Raw genomic sequence first — 17,397 nt, 5'->3', positions numbered from 1 at the left:
ATTTTACATTATTCTAAAATCTTACATTCTAAATCTTACATTATTTGGAGCCTGAAGGTCTGTGCATGCATGTGAGAAAGAAGAAAATACTGGAGTCCTAAATGTAAAGTGTGTTTGATCTTTTAGAAGTGGAAAATGTATACTTACAAAGTTTTGACCGACTTCGAGCTGAATGCCAGGCTAAGCCCATTTGCAAGTTCGCTGCTCCAGGCTTGCCCCACGTAGTGACGGCAGACTCTTCACTGTAACATATTACAGCATCACAGACAAACCCACTGGCAACAGACATTCCAGGAGGATGAACAAGACAACCGAAAGGCACTTTTACGAGGTTAGCAATTCGTGACGGAGAAAGACAAACTGCCAGAGAAGTGAATCGACTTCAGTTAAAATACATGTCGATGTCATAGAACATATTTCCTCCCTTCAATAATGGCCGAGGAGACGCCAGCCATGGTTTGAGGTCAAAGTACCATGAAGTCCTTATCACCTGTGAGGTTCACTATGGTGTAGCTTGAAAAGGCATCAGAAATAAAAGCAGGACAACTTTGTCAATTGAGGCAATTAAACGCAAACAAGAGGATTTTCTGTAAGTCCTAGTTTTTATGAAATATGTAAAAATACCATACCAACATTAATGATCCATTCTTGAAAACCAGAATTTCTATGTGAAAAACCTAGCCAGGATCCTGTTCTCCATTCCTGTAAGTGGGAAGTCTAGAATGAGTCACACACCCACCTAAAACCCCAGTACATTTCCTGAAGTGTGTCAAAATCACCCTGAAGACCCACATATAAGTAACAAACTGTCATGTTTCTGTAAAATACTTAAGACACTGCTTCCTGGTCACTAAAAGTGTAAATGGCTACTAACAAATTGAGCATTTTATTTGCTGTAACTCAACCTCACCCAGCCTGCAAGACATATACACAGACCAGACACACAAAGGTAGACACACACACAGATGCACACAGGCATGCACACACACACACGGATGCACCAGAAAGGCACACACACACACACAAACACAGACATATAGACACATGTAGACACAGGGCCCTGAATGGGGGAAGTTGATGCATTCTCAGGCCTTGAGCTCTGTTCCCCCTTCTCCTGGGTTTATGGCGTTTCTTTCTTTTTTAAAATTTTTTAAGCTTATTCATTTTATGAGAGAGAGAAAGCACAAGCCACTCTCTCTGCCTCTCTCATGCTGACAGTCTGCACTGTCAGCATGGAGCCTGATGTGGGACTTGAACTCATAAACCGTGAGATCATGACCTGAGCCTAAGTCGGACGCTCAACCCACTGAGCCACCCAGGCGCCCCTGGGGCTTACGGCCTCAACCCTGTGCTTGCAGAACTGATGGCTATTCTGTTTACATATCAAAATGCCTTATTTCTAGAATTACCACAAAACTTTCTCATAGTTGGTGCACTTACAAATAAAAGTGAGAATTAAATGATTACTTAAAAGCAAAGTCTCTCCAAATACAAAAGTCAGCACAGAAAGGATGGGAAGAAATGGAAAAAACAGCAGATGAGTCTATGCCCTTCCTGGGTGCTGTTTTTCTAAACCTCATGTTGACATTGTGTGAGCTCTACCCGCTTTCCAGCAGTCTGGGATATTCTTGTTCAACGTCAAGGGTACTTCTGGCAGATAATTAAAAAAATACAAATTTAAAAAACCGGTATTTACTTACATGAAGGTCAAATGCATTTAGTAGCAAAAAAAACCCACCCACATATGTGGCTATGTAAATGTCAGAGCTTATAATTGCTTATAATTACTTATTATTCAAAAATCAGCTGCCACATTTATTGAACATCCACTACAGAGAGCACAATTTGAGGTTATATACAGTTGCCATGGGAAACGTGTCTGGTTCTTTCTACACAAACAGTATTTGTGGTTGTCAAGGAGGCCTAACAGACTGGGAGTATGATGTCTTCTATAATCTAAAATGAGACACTTTTCTTTCAAAAGAAAAGTAATTTGATCACGCCCTCCCTCTCCCCCCCAACCCCCCCACTACACCACAATGATCACTTTTGTTATCTTGAATTCACTTTCGGTGATAATTTTTAGGTTGCAGAGGAAAGGTGTCATTTAACAGGTTAGTAATGTGAAATGTGAGCGTTTTGGGCTAACTCTGCATCGACCCAGAATTTACCGTCTGTATCCAAGTTCTTTCTTTCAGTCAACACGTACTCTTTCAGTGCCTGCTGAGTTAGGCTCTGCGTAAATTCGGGGCTTTGGAGCAGAGAACGTGAAGAATATAGAGAAACACGACCCCTTCCCTCAAGCAGCTTTCATTCTAGTGAGAGGATATGTAGCAACAAAAAGTACATATGAAATAAAGAAGGTCATTTCAGTCAGTAATAAAAGCTACAAAGAATTGAAGGTAATGTAATAAGCAATGAGTGGAACACACCTCGGGTTGGATGTGGCTGGGAGGGAGTTTCTGAGCTACGAGGTGAGTGAATGTCCAGGGAAGTGGAGTGTGATTGGGGCTTTTACCAGTTAGTGATGTGACCTGGTGAACTTTTCCAGAGGCCCCCATGGCTTCCAGGTGACGGAGGGGAGAGGCCCCCCGGGGCCATCACGCACGGCTGCTCGTGACTTACATGAGGGGGACGTGGACGGGTTTGGGGGGTCTCTGGGTCGGCCCGAAGGAGCGTGTGATGTGCGAGTGAGGAACAGAGACGAGGGAGAAGAGAAGTGAGCCCTGTGGGCTACGGCCGGGGCACAGGTGGGTGATGTTGCCGTTTGCAGAGATGTGTCAGTGGGCACAGCGAAGCCGGCTGCAGACAGCGTGATGTGGGAGGAAAAACAAACTGGCAGGTAGCTTCTAAGGAGAGGGAACCTGGACTTGATGGTCTGGGAAGTTCTCAGCCTCTCCACGTTACACACGGTGCCAGTGTTAGAGCTCATCGTCAGACAAGCTCCTCGCAGGGATCAGGGCATCAGAGAGTTCAGTGACACAGAGGGGTCTCTGAAGAGAGAGCTTGCTGCTTAGTCTCCTGCCCCATTTAGGGTGCGTCGTGGCCCTTTGGGGGCGGCTGCTTTGCTCAAAGCAAGGCCGTCAGCGGGCTGGGAAGTTCCGGTCGGCGGATCCAGGCTGTGAGATGGGTGGGCACAGAGGTCAGCTCTCCAGAGCCAGGGCTCTGGGAGGCTGGGGGTAATGGAAGGACTGGGGGCTGATCCGGACAGGAGGCCACTGAGGGGCCAGATGAGTTTCCTGGATGGGTTGAGGCCCGTGACCCTGACTTCCTGCCGGTAGGGGTGCTACCCGGTCGCTTCCTCTGTGCCTCTGGTTCTGGTCATGCTCAGCCTGTGCAGAACGCCTCTGTCTGCTGGGCAGTTGGTCGTTCTCTTAATGACTTTGAGCATGAGTCCAGCGGTTGCCCTCTCTCCTCTCACATCCGTGCTGGATCGGTCAGCCTGCATTTCCGGCCTCGTCCTGGCCTCCCCTCCTGGACGCAGCCACGGCCTTTCTGGCCGGCACTCGGGCGTGAAGCAGCGTCTAGCTTCAGAACAAGCCCCATTTGTGTCTCGCTGCCACGTGGAAAGAAGGCAGAAAGCTTCTCTCGGTCATTCCTGCTGCAAACCTGTGTGCCTGGCGTGGACCGCACACACAGATGGTGATGCGTACGTGGCTCTTCCGTAGTGCCAGCGTAGAAATGTTTGGCACTGCGTCAGTTTCCTGCTGTGACAGATCACCACCGACCTCGTGGCTTACACGGTGACCGCCTGTCACCTCGCAGTTCCCTGGGTCACAAGCTCAGCCTGGGCCTCCCTGAGCCAAGGCCTGTGGTGTCGCAGGGCGGCCCCTTCAAGAGGGCCGGGCTGGAATTGTTTCCTCCCTTTTGCGCTCTTCCCCGCCTTCCTGGAGGTCATCCTGAACCTCATCACTCCGCCACCGCCTTCCACCTCCTCGCCCTCTGTTAAGGACCTGCGGCCACACTGGGGCTCCGGGGTAACCCAGGATCAGGCCCCCGTCTCAGAGTCAGCTGACCACGGGTCTAGTGCCATCTGTGCCCTGGGACCCAGCACGCTCTTGGGCCCCGGGAGTCAGGAGGGCACCTCTGGGTCACTCTTCTGCAGCCGTGAGCAGTGAGCCATCGGCAGGTGCTCCCTGCATCTGAACAGTCATGTGTGTGGGGTGTTTGCTGAGGCGTTGGGGTGCGGTGAGACCAGGGAGGGCTTGATTTCAGGGCTCTTTCTACTGTATGTCGCTGGGGGAGAGCAGCCTTCGCCTGTGGGACACCCACCTGCCCTGTCTGTAACGAGGTCGGCTCTCGGTTCCGCTGCCTCGGCCTGCACTCGCGGCAGCCGGGGCTCGGGCCTCAGACCCGTTCTCGGCTCTTGGTTTTGCCTTTGCCTCCTCTGCCTGTGTTCCTTCCTCCCCAGCCTGTTCCACTTCCCAGACCTCAGACCCCCTTCCACGTGAGCCTCTCGTGTTGCGGGCCCGCCGCATAGCCCCGCCCTCTGCTCCTAGGATCGGCTTTGCAGCAAGTCCTGGCTGCTTTCCGTCTGCTGGCCTTTGCCTCCCACCCCCGGTGCTCAGAGAGGCCGCGTTGACCTCTCCAGGGGCCCCTCATCAAGTGCCCACGGTGGCTCGGAGACGCGTCAGGACACCAGGCTCGGGGGGGCGCCTGAGAGATTCAAGTCCAAGGCTAATGTGCGTCAAGGAGGCGGGCCTCACCCTCTGGCCCTGAGACCCGTGTCCTTGCTCAGGCTCCAGGGTCGTCCCGCGTGCATTTCTGTCATGCGGAGCAGAGGGCCAGGCAGCTAATTGACATAAACAAATGTGCGACTGGCTCATAGTTTTCTTGTGTGTTTCAGAACCTCGAAGCAGAGTGTGGATGAGGACAGGAGGTCCAGTCTGGAGGACGACGGTGGTCTGGCCAGGGCTGTCCAGCGCTACCTGCCATACCTGGAGGCCCTGTCCCGGGCTGTTGCCCCAGACGTGCGCCTCCGCACAAAGCACAACAGGCCATCAGCCCAGGTGAGCCTCGGAGTTCCGTGGTCTGGGAGGGTGTCTTTCACCTGCCACGTGCCCTTTTCTCCAGTGTGAGTCTTTGGCATTTCCTGGTTTCTCTCCTGAGTCCCGGGCTAGTATGTGGCACAGGGACAGTCAGGGCGTGTGCAGAGAATGCTCCTGGACCCTGCTCAGAGGTGCACACAACACTCCAGCAGTGGCTGCCCACCCACCGTCCACACGGAGCCAGTCAGCAGTCCAGGACCCTTAGGGGTGAAGGTCTTCAGGATGTCTTCCTTGGAGCGGGCTCGGGCGCTCTAGAAAGCCACCATCAAATACAGATAGGGCGCCTACAGGCAGCAAAGAGGGTGTTTCCTCCTTTACCGCCTTTACAGCAGTGGACGCTCAGTTGTGAGGGAGCAGAACCGGGACCCTGAATTTGGTTGGGGTCAGGGGGGCCCAGGGGAGCCTGCTGTCCTGGTGAGTGAGCCCGGGACTGTGCTGGGGTCAGGGGAGCCCAGGGGTGCTCCCATCCTGCTGAGTGAGCCCGGGACTGTGCTGGGGTCAGGGGGACCCAGGGGCCCCCATCCTGGTGAGTGAGCCCGGGACTGTGCTGGGATCAGGGGGACTCAGGGGTGCCCCCATCCTGGTGAGTGAGCCCGGGACTGTGCTGGGGTCAGGGGAGCCCAGGGGTGCTCCCATCCTGCTGAGTGAGCCCGGGACTGTGCTGGGGTCAGGGGGACCCAGGGGCCCCCATCCTGGTGAGTGAGCCCGGGACTGTGCTGGGATCAGGGGGACTCAGGGGTGCCCCCATCCTGGTGAGTGAGCCCGGGACTGTGCTGGGGTCAGGAGGACCTAGGGGACACCCCATCCTGGTGAGTGAGCCCAGGACCGTGCTGGGGTCAGGGGGACCCTGGGGGGCCCCCACCCTGCTTAGTGAGCCTGGGACTGTGCTGGGGTTAGGGGACCCAAGGGACACTTGAGCCCAGGACTGTGCTGGGGTCACACTGCCAGGCCTGCCTCTCAGGAAGCCTCTACATCCTGGGCTCGTCTGCCCTAGGTGGGCATCCTGTGTGGTGCGGAGGGTCTAGGCGCCGTGCTCTTGGGTAGAAGTTCATTTTCTACCGACACTACATGCCCTCAAGCCATTCTGAGATGCTCAAAAGGACACTTTAAAGAGACAGAATCACAAATGTCAGCTGTTTAGATGGAAAAGAATGACTACTTGTTAAACTGGACTTACCAGATTTTGACTCACCTGGAGAGAGCAGGGACAGTCAGAACCAGGGGCCTCACGCATCCCGTGGAGGGGGTTTGGGCAAAGTGCTGAAGTCCAGGGTGATCGTGGACATGTTGGGTTTTGGCAGTGATGTGCACACTTTTTTGCTGGACATTAGTTATGTCCACTGGGATTTGACATATTTTCCTTTCTATGAGTGACGCATGACTGAAGGTCCCTTTCCTCTGAGGCTCTGCTGGGGTTTCCTCAGAAGATTTTCCCCAGAAAATATGGGGGATGCAGCGTGTGTCCCCTTTTCAATTATTTTCCTGTCAAGAAGCCACTGAAGTGATTAAAGCCTGCCCTGGGGTGAGACTGTGTGCAGCGCCCATGCAAGGTCCTTTCGAGGGCACACTGCTGATGAGGCCCGAGTCACCTGAGGACAGCAGTGGACTCTGAGCGGGCACGTCAGAACTGGTGCTGCGGCCCCGCACGGTGAGGTCAAGTTAGGTGTGGGCTGAGGTGCAAGGTTGGTTCAGTTCTGCATCTTATGGGCAGAGCCCAGAGAAAGGACGTCTGTCGTCCAGGCTTCTCTAGGGTCCTGTTACTTGTGTCAGCCCCTCCTCGAGGTCCTTCACTGTCCAGCCCTCGTTTCACAGTCACACTGGGATACAGAGGCCCTGTGGGGAGTCCTAGCACCGGCCAGGGCGCCTGCTGAGGCCATGGGGTTCCAGAGCCCCCAGGCCACTTTGAGAGGCTGCTGGGAGCTCCTGCACAGTCACATTTCTGTCCTGGATCGTGGGAATGTGTTTGCCCAGTTCGTGGCATTTGCCATAACGGATTCAGTCCTCACAGACGAGCCCCTAGCAGGAGAGAGTAAGATAATGCAGGGCGGCCCCCATGCTGCAATCGGCCAGTCCCACTCCCGCCTGGACCCTTGGCCGGCTTCTCAGTGTGGGCCGTAACCCCGTCTGAGCCGGATCCACTTAACACTTTTTTCTAGATGTTGAACTTAAGATTTTTTATTCATTTATTGAGACTGAGCACTTTCTATGAGCCAGATGCTCAGCTGGATACCGTGGAGTGAGAGGTACAATTGTCAAGGACCTTTTCCTGGGTGTTGGCCGGGGGCCAGACATGGTGGGCGAGATTCTGGACACTCTGGAGGGCGTTCAGAACCAGTTCCCACCAGTGCCGTGTGGCCTCGGGGAGGCCGCTCAGCCTCTCTGCCCTCGGGTCCTTGGCCGTGAAGTTGGGCAGTAAAACGGTCCTAGAGTCACTGTGAGGAGAAGCGAGACAATGCACATAGAGGTCACAGCAAAGGCTTGAGTCAGGCCATCGTTAGTCCTAACCTGTCTGCAGAAACACAGTGGATGTAGGTCTGGAAACCGCCTGCTGGTTCTTGCGGGAGCCCTGTCTCCCGAGGAGACCGCAGCTGAGCTCTGGGTGCCCAGCCCCGCAGAGCGCCCAGAGCCCGAGTGACTCACCTGTTGACTTACTCCGCGGTGCTGGGGAAACCAGCTTCTCCCAGTCCCGAGGATGGGAGACTGGAATACACACAAATGTGAGATCACTCGTTTGTCCTCCTCCTTTGTCCCCCGATGTGTCTTTATCAAAAGGAACATGAAGCCTCATGCTCAGCCTTGGCTTCTGTAATGGAGACGTTGCGTCGCGTCCCTGGGTGTGGGACCCAGAAATGGTTGTGGAGGCAGGAAGGGCAAGACGGTCCTTACAAGTTCCCGAGACCCAGGAGAAGCTTGAAAGCAACCTGCCGACGTTTCTCTGGGAAGCGGCGCCCGTCCCTAACCGGTCTGCGGCCTTCTGTGCCGGGGACAGAAACGGAGCAGGAAGGCGCACAAGCTGGAGCCCAGGGTGTTGGCGAAGCTTCATCAGGCGCCCGCTGGTGCCGCGGGGCCTCATGCTCATCCTGAACCCAGCACCATGTTTCCCCTCCTGCGTGGCCATCTCCTCACTCAGCTACACGCTGGGATGACCGTCAGTTTAGAACAGAAGTTGTTGCTCCTCGGACGAGGACGGGCGTGGACGGCCTGGGTCCTCTGCCATACTGCCTTGCTGTCCGCACCTGCTGTGGGGTAACCTAAGAGTGTGACAGCAGGGACTCTGAGACTGTCACGTGGTCTATGCCGGCAGTGTTGGGGGCAGGGGAGCCGTGGCAGAGCTGGGGCTGGGGGTGTGACCCCCAGGTGGGTGAGTGACTCTGCCAGAGCCGCCCAGTGTCCTATTGGGCCTGAGGTTGGGGGGGTTGAGTCTGTAGCCCCCAAACGCTGGTCAGCGGGATTCGCAGCAGAGTCCGTCCAGCCCCGGCTCACTTACCTGGCGACTCTGACCCCGAGCATCTGGACAGGCCTCCCCATTCTGCACGAGAGTGTGACCTTCCAGAGCCCTGAGGCTGTGGGGTCAGTGCCTGTGACTCTACCCTGGGGCCCTCGGAGGCACACGACGACCGGCATCCATCTCAGGAGAGAGGGTCTGGCGCTCGCACCCCCACACACTCCATCCGTCTGACTCTGTCTGCCGAGCACGACTCGCATAGTCCTTAACCGCCCCCGGCAAGATGGCCGCACGCTGTGGTTCATCCGGGCAGGCCTCTCCCTCACACGCGTCCCGGGTGGGGTGCTGGATCCTGCGGCCCCCCTGCCATGCGGCCACTCCAGCACAACAGTAACGAGCTGATTCAGAACATGAGCACTTGGTGGCATTTTGGGCTTAGGCTTTTTTCTTCTGTGTTGAGATAGATGGTTCTCCGTATTAAAGACTGCACGAGAGCCTAGAACTTGTTATTTTTTCTGTCCAGTGTCCTCTCTCTAATGAACAGAGACTGGATAAAACACAGGAAATACATAATCAGATGTTTTCAACGCGGCTGTGCAGACGTTTTTGCCACCTTGCGGGCTATCAAACAAATATCAAGAAAGTTGACTTAACTCCAGCCATACGGATAATTGTAGCATAGACGTGGATTAAGCCCTCCAAATGAAAAGCAGAGATGTTCAATTTTTTTTAACTTTTTAAAAAACTCATTTATTTATTTTGAGAGAGAGAGAGTGGGAGTGCACATGCACATGAGCAGGGGAGGGGCAGAGAGAGAGGGAGAGAATCCCAAACAAGCTCTGTGCTGACACAGAGAGATCATGACCTGAGCTGAAACCAAAAGTTAGACACTTAACCAAATGAGCCACTCAGGCACCCCCAGAGATGTTCAAATTAATAAAAACAGAAAACAGATAACTATGTTCTACTAAAGCCAAAACACATGATATTAGAAAGACATACATAAGTTGGAAGTAAAAGCATGGAAAATATACACAATGGAAACTCTAAATATCAGAAAGCTGCTGTGATGATGTTAATATTAATCACAGTACACTTCAAGACAATTAGCATTATCAGAGATAGAGCATTTTATAACAACCGAATGATCAATTCATTAAAATGACATAAAATCTTTTCTATGAGCCTAATGTCAGCACTTCAAATACATAAAGCAAAAATGCAAGAATACTAAAAAGAGAATTATGCAAGTCTACAATCATTTTTAGAGATTTTAACTCTCCTCTCTCAGTAACTTCTTATACAAATAGGTAAAATAACATTAAGGATATAGAAGATTTGAACAATACCATCAACAACTTAACCTGACTGATATTGATAGAATGATAGTATCTAAAAACTGCTGAATATACATTATTTTCAAGTATACATAGAATATTTCCCAATATAGATCGTGTGCTGGACCATAAAATAAGTCAATAAATATCAAAGGATTGAAATCATACAAAGAAAGATAAAGGAAAAGAAAGCTTTAGATCATTATTCCTCAGAAATATAGAAGTAAAAATTATAGATAAATTTTAGCAAGCAAATCCAACATTATATGAAAAAGCATAATACATGATGATATAAGGAGATTGTTTACATATGAAAATTAGTCAGTGTAACTCACCATATTAACAAGAAAAAGGAAAATTGTATGATAGTCTTAAAAGATGCAGAAAAAGCATTTGACAAAAGTCATCATCAATTCATGGTAGAAATCTACAACTAACATCACACTGAATGAGGAAGGACTGAATGCTTTCTACCTAAAATCTGGAATTCGGCAAGGAGGTCTGCTCTTGCCTCTTCAGTACTGGGGGTTTTAGCTAGTGCAATAAAGTAAGAAAAAAATAAAAGGCATGCAGATTACATGACCACCTTTGCAGAAAATTTGGTGGAATCTACCAAAAAAGCTACTAAAACTAGTAAGTGAGCATAGTAATGCCATAGAATACAAAGTCAATGTACAAAAATCAATTATATTTTTCTATATAACCACAAACAATTAGATATTAAAATTCTGAAAAGTTACTTACAGTAGCATCAAGATTGTGAAGCAATTAGAGAGAAATCTAAGAATATGTGTAAGGATTTGTACACTGAGAATTAAAAAAAAAAACATTGATGAGAGTAAAGAAACTCTAAATTAATGAAGATATATATATACCATGATCGTGTGTCAGAAGGCTCAAAAGTGTTAAGGTCCCCCATACTGATGTATAACTATGACAGCAAAGTACAATCCATAAGAAAAAAATTGATAAATTGGACTTCATAAAAATTAGGAATTCTCTTCTTTAAAAGATAATGATAAGTGAGTGAAAAGACAAGTCACAGGCTGGGAAGAAATATTTGCAAATAATACACCTGAAAATACTTTTCTCTACAATGTATAAAGAACTCTCAAAACTTGTTAAAAAGAAAGAGAGGAGGCAAATAAAGAATTGAGCAAAAGATTTGAAAAGACATTTCACCAAAGAAGATAAATGGGTGGCAAATAAACTCATTGTTAAATGTTCAACATCATTGTTTATCAGGGAAATAAAAATTAAAACCATGAGGAGATGCCATCACATGCCTACCAGAATGACTGAAATTTAAAAGACTGAGCACACCATATGTTGGCAGTGGGGTAGAGGGACTGCAACTCTCATATTCCGCTGGTGGGAACGTAAAACAGTGTAGCTACTTTGGAAGCATTTGCAGTTTCTTAAGAAATTAAACATATGCTGCTCCATGATTTAGCCATCCCACTCGTGTCCAAGATACATCAGAGCTTTGTCCTTTCGGAGATGGTATGTGAATATTCATAGCAGCTGTAATAGTAATTGCCAACAACTGGAAAAACGCAAATGCCTATCAACGAGTGAATGAATAAACAAATTGGGTTTGATCTATAAAGTGGAATGCTACTCAGAAATAAAAACGAATGAATTACTGATGCATGCCATAGCATGGGTGACTTTCCAAATAATTATGCTGACTGAAAGACAGGAAAAAAGTACATACTTTTATAATTTTATTTATACAAAATTTTACAGAATACGAACTAGTGTATGAGTTGCAGGAGGAAATCTGTCGTTGCCTGATGATGTGGGAGTGGAGGGCAATTGGAAGGAACTGTTAGGGGACGAGCACACTCCTTGGGTGACAGTTATGTTCGTTGCTTTAACTCTGGAGATGGCTTCATAGGTGTATGGTTGTGTCCGCATAAATGTGTACTATTTATTGTGTGTCAATCACACCTTACTAAAGATGGAAAAGAAAAAGATGAGCAAGCCAACACAAAATGTGTAAAAGTTTTTAACGCTTTATTAAAAAAGATATACAAAGGCCAGTGAGGGCATTAAAGGTGTCAAATATGATTATTCTTTGGGGGAAATACAGCATAACACGCTGAGGAACTGCTACTTTGTGTCCATTAGATGGGCCAAAATTAACAAAAAAAATAACTATGATACCACTGTTACAGCCACCATTTGGCAGTTTCTTTACAATTGAACATTCATCTGTCTGTGACGTAGCGAGAGAAAGGAAAGATGTGTTCACAGGAAGACTTGCATGCAGCTGCCCATGGCGGCAGCTTCCTAACAGCCCCGGACTGGGAAGCAGCCAGGCATCCACCAGCAAGCCCGTCTTCTCCTCCATTTCTGAAGAGGTGCCGCCTGAGGAAATTGAATTTGGTGACTCAAGTTCCCTCCTGCCCTCTTCTTAGCTGTTCCACTGGGAATAGCATGTGCAAAGGTGCTGAGCTGTGAGGACCGTGGCCACGACATTGTATCTGAACCACATCTGTGATGCTCATTTGATCTAAAAGTTGCCTTCTCAAGCTATTGTTTCTCCTGACCTTCGGTGGGAAGCTGGGATCGTACGGTAGAGCTGTTCTTGGGGTTTGTGCCCGATATGCAGGAAGGGGTTAATCATAGTTACTGTGCGTACCACCCCCCATTCCCTGGTAGGCCCAGCCCTCTCCACTTACCGAGGCTCCAGTCAGCTTGGGGCTGAGCTCCGTGGGCAAACCAGCCTGTGTGTCACTCACTTGTTCATCTGCTCACCCAGTAGGCGGAGCATCTGAGGTGTGACAGTCGCGAGGGCTGGAGACCAATCTGCGACCTCACAGGGAGTGATCACGCACCGACAATCCCTCCCAGACCCCTGCCCTGTTTATTTCCTGGGTCCGTGTTTCTGCCTTCCATCCTGCTGAGCCCCGTGCCAGATCCTGCAGCCGGCCTTGCCCTTGCACAGCTGGCTTGCTGGTAGGAGAGGTGGGTGTGTAGACATACACAGGAAGCCACAGAGAAGCTTTGTGAGAAGTCGTTATTCGTTGTTTTTCTTTAGTGTTGCATTCTGTATGGGCAGAAGGCATTCTCCTTTTTCTTTCTCTTTTTGATCTCACGTCACCATGTGTGAGAAGCTACTCAGGCACTCTCGAGAGACGTTCACCTCTTCCATCGGGACTCTTTGGAGCTGATGGGACAGACGGACAAAAAGCCACAGCCTCGTCATGTCAGGCTGCATTGTACTTTCTGTAGACTCACGTTTATGAGGGTGAGAAGTTCCCTGAGACCTTCAGTTTGGAGAGGGACACAGAGTCTGAGAAAGATGGAGTGAAATGCCTGCTTTAAACACTTACTTGGTAGTAGAACTGAAATCGGAACCCTGAGATTCTTGCCCAGCCTTTTCATGTTTATTTTTTATGCCAAATGCAAGCCCACCGAGTTTACTCCCCCAAACTCTGCGGAGCAGCAGACGGACTGCAGGGCGAGCCTGCTCCTTTCTATAGCGCAGCCTGAAGCCAGACGCCCAGGGCTGTGTCCCAGCCTTGGTTCTCACTTGCCAGAACTCTGTTGGCTTCGTATCCAAAAAATGCTGTAGTTTTGTGTACGCCATAGGCTTTTGAGAAGATCAAAAAGAAATAACACCAAAGAACAGCCTGGCACCAGCACTCAGAAAACAGGACCCATTTTGTGATTGTGATCCTGATGTCCTCCTGGTGGTTATATTAGCCAGTGGGCCTCTGATTTCATGCCTGGTACTTATCCAACATGGGTAGAAAATGGATCACAAGTCTCTGCTTCAGTCCATTCCTTTTGCCTGTTACTTGCTGAGTCTGGGGCTGTATGTAGGACAAGGTGCAGACCAGAAGGACAGCAGGTGCAGCAGAAATGACAGAAAGAAGAGGCAACGTGGGGGGATAGAGAGGCGAGGCGATGGCGCTGGCTTCGTGTCGTCAGCTGTCTCTAGAGCCATTCCAAGCTAGCATAGCGCAGAATCACTGTAGATATACATCACTTACAGTCCACACCTCATGTTGCTGTCAGCTTTCTGCATAATTCGTTGATCCTGAGTTTGGAACTTAACATCTCTTCAACTACGTGGCTTTTGTGAACTCTGTAAAAAGTGTTTGGAGACTGATTTTTCTAACTGAAAGTACTACGTCTCAGCTGCAAAGAAAGACCAGTGTCTGTCCCTAAGCTCCCCTGAGGGCAAACATTTCTTTTGTCTTGGCAACGATGCCGTCAGTAAGAATGACACCTCCAACCTATTCCCCGCACACGGGGCAGGCTGGACACTTAGAGCCTGAACACCTTGGCAGGACATCCTTCTCTCTGTGTTGAGAGGTAGGGAGGGGGGAGTGTCGGAGGGAGAGAGGGAGGCAGAAGTGGGCGAAGAAAGGAGGGAGAGAGGGAGGGGGAGGGAAGGAGAGAAAGAGGGAGAGTCAGGAGTGGAGAGGGATAGAGAAAGAAACAGAAACAGAAGAGAGACAGAGAAACAGAGACAGAGATAGAGGGAGAGGAAGAGACTTGATGACTCCCCCGAATCATCCTCCATGGCCTGAGCACAGAAAGGCACAGAGAAGTAATCCCATCTCTACATTAATGAATTGCAGGTGGAGGGTTCCTACGAGGCTCCCAGATCTGGCCACATCCGATGGCATTATGGGGTCATCTCATCAGGAAGCCTGTGGACAGCCCCATTGCTGTGTGTTTCGTCACCGGCAGTAAGCAAGTCTTGATCAATGTGCTTGTCAATGCTGCCTTCGGGCTGTGAGACAACCTGGAGAAAATGTTTGTTCTGTGGTCAAAAGATGACCCAATTTGAGTTTCCTAATTTGTGTTGGATCCTTGGCATAAGAGAATATCTGATAAGCATTAGTGGCCAGCGTGCAGACATGAGTCTCCTCCACTCAGTGTTTGCACGTGGGGCTCCGAGGGCCCCGAGGCCTTCCTGGCAGTCTGAACTCCTAATTTTACAGTCTGGGGCTGGAGTGGGCAGACTTCCATGAGAGGAAGGAGGCCTGGCTCTTAGCTCTGGTCCCTTGGTCCTGGGGAGGCTGGGGGTATAGGGAGCATCCATGGCTGTTTCATTGTTTGGCAGATAGGGGTGCAGTGCAGCCTGCGGCTCTTAGGAAGTGTGTCAGCTGGCTCCAGGCGGCAGCCCTGATTTCCCCGCTTCCTTCCAAATTGGTATCACTAAACCTCTTTAATAATATGCTTTCGGTTATAGTTACATACGTCTGTGACATAACCCCCACTGCAGTCTGCAATTTGTTTGAAGACAGGTCCATGTTTGAGACAGTCTTCCCCCACAGAATGTAGGCCAGAGCTTGGCACACCGCATCACTGGTGCTTGGGATGTGCTGATGGCAGTGAGGATGGTGATGGCGGTGATGAAGGTGATGGTGGTGAGGGAGGTGACGGTGGTGAGGGAGGTGATCGTGCTCATAGTGACGATATTGATGGTGATGATGATGTCGGTGGGGATCATGGTGATAGACGTGATGCGACCGCCTACCATTTATCAAACTTCTCTGAGCCATGTGCTGAGCACTTTAACTCACCTTTTTACTCCCATCCTTTTACCTGCTTTAAGAAAAAAAGGAACTATATTCCTAATTTTGAAGGTAGTAAAAGTGAAGCGCAAGGAGGTTGTCCAAAGCTATGCAGGTTCCACAGAGCTGTGCTGACAGGATCAGGCCAGTCTCCCCAAAGAGTCTTCTTTCCCTGTGGTTTTATCCAGTGTAGAAGGTGTGGGTGAGCGGGTGAGCAGACTCTACTTCTCATGTGGCCACACTGTGGGTTAAGGAATGTGCCTGGAGGAATAGAATTTCGGGGTAAATTTTATCAACTGTGGCAGTTCTCAGATGCCTCGTATACAGTGTACTTACCATACCAGGGATTCCCACACTAGATTTCTCTAGCATGTGTACCAAGAACCAATGTACCAAAACTGGCCACACCATGTGTTGGACAGTGGCAAATTGTTATACTTTTAGGTTGCTAATTTCCGGATTGGGGCGACTAAAGTCCTAAAAATTATTCAGCATTATTTTAGGGAAACTGACATCATAAATTTGTTGAATTGAGGCTTAAAACTTCTTCGGGGGGGGGGGGGTGGTTTATGCTCAGTTCATCTGTGGACTTCCTCCTGCTTTAAAGAAAATGAAGGCCTAAGGAGGTAAGGTAGATAATAACCCCAACGATACTAGTGGCAGTAGCCATTAACACGCTGTGCCAAGCAAGTGTTATCATCCCCGTTTTACGGATGACTTGGAGATTAAATACTTCGCCAAAGCAAAGCTCACTAGGTTTGTGAGATCAGAGGTGTGAGCCAAACCCAGGCAGCCTTGCCCCAGAATCCAGCCCCGCCTACTAGTCTCTCCTACAAGACTTGAAGCCACACAGGAGGAGCCGCCACCAGAATACACTTCCTGCCGATCTCCCACTTCCCAGGACTCCTGGTTATTCGGTGGCACCCTCGCCTGGGCCACCGTGAGCTCCCCTGAGGACACCATCGTGCTGGCCTTCATTTACAGAGGACCTGGGATGATTTGTAAAAACTGATGCTTTTCTATGATTTCTACAGTTCACCTACTGAAATATTCTTTTTCCCTCTTTACCTTAATTTGGTTCACTGCATAAACAGACCCAAAGTAGGTTGTTTATCCCATTCCACTGCACAGGTTTCATTCAGGAGTGATCCACTGTGCACTGTGTTCAGCCTGGTTTGTCCTTTACCAGGGGCTTTCCAGTTCGACCATAATTAGAGGCTCTTTGAGCAGAAGTCCTCGGTTAGGCTGCATTCATGGCAAAAAGAGGAGAGAGGCTTGTGGGCACATTAATGAGGCATTTGGAGGCCTTCCCTAGCCCCCAGCACTATGACCTGACCAGGTGTTCGGAGACAGCCTTTCTGAACGGGAGTTCAGCCTGGGCTTAAGATTGACACTTACACCCAATTTGTGGGAAAATGCTGGAGGGGCTATTTGTGTGGTAGCATTTTATTTTTCTCTCCCTTTCTCTAATGAATCTTCCTTTCTCTTTTCTAAAGGAAAAGCAATTGGTTTCAGCTAGTACTTGGACAACATTAAACAATTTGGATGACAGCTAAAATCACATCATTTTAGAAATAAAAGCAATCTTAGAGATAATGTCCAGTCTCCTTCTTTGACAGATAATTGAGTCTCCAAAGGTCAAGTGATTTGCCCAAGTTCATATGTGAGAACAACAACTTAGAACCCTTATCAACCCTAGTTTTCTGACTTCTAACTTGCTACACCAAAGTCTATCCTGGAAGCCTGAACCCAAATATTTTTGAAAATAGCCAGACTTGGGAGTCTGAACCATTTGTCTTAGATTCAGTGATGGCTGCACATCTTAACTAGATCCGAAGGTCTACTCCCTATTGACTCAACATTGATGTTGTGGCCCAAGCGAGGTGCACTTAGAAAATGTGAATGGGCAAGATTTTAAAATTTTATGGTTCATGGACCCATTCCATACCATGGAGGGAGCTCGGAGTAAGCCTCAAGACAGCCATAGCTTTTCTGAGAATCTCCAAGTTGGAAATTTCCGTGTTTGT

At 49.4% G+C, this 17,397-nt stretch overlaps 1 protein-coding gene across 10 annotated transcripts in view; it reads left to right on the top strand.

The window, feature by feature from the left end:
• The window catches only part of PTPRN2 (protein tyrosine phosphatase receptor type N2), an 811,978-nt gene that overhangs the window by 302,936 nt on the left and 491,645 nt on the right, over window positions 1-17,397 (top strand). For all 10 annotated transcript variants that reach the window (XM_042927240.1, XM_042927243.1, XM_042927244.1 and 7 more), the window contains one exon: window positions 4,847-5,009. In XM_042927240.1, coding sequence (XP_042783174.1) covers window positions 4,847-5,009 — 163 coding nt within the window. The remainder of the gene's footprint in view (window positions 1-4,846; window positions 5,010-17,397) is intronic.

Source organism: Panthera leo, chromosome A2, assembly GCF_018350215.1.
Source record: "Panthera leo isolate Ple1 chromosome A2, P.leo_Ple1_pat1.1, whole genome shotgun sequence".
Classification (NCBI taxonomy): Eukaryota; Metazoa; Chordata; class Mammalia; order Carnivora; family Felidae; genus Panthera; species Panthera leo.
This window is presented reverse-complemented; position numbering and strand designations above follow the sequence as displayed.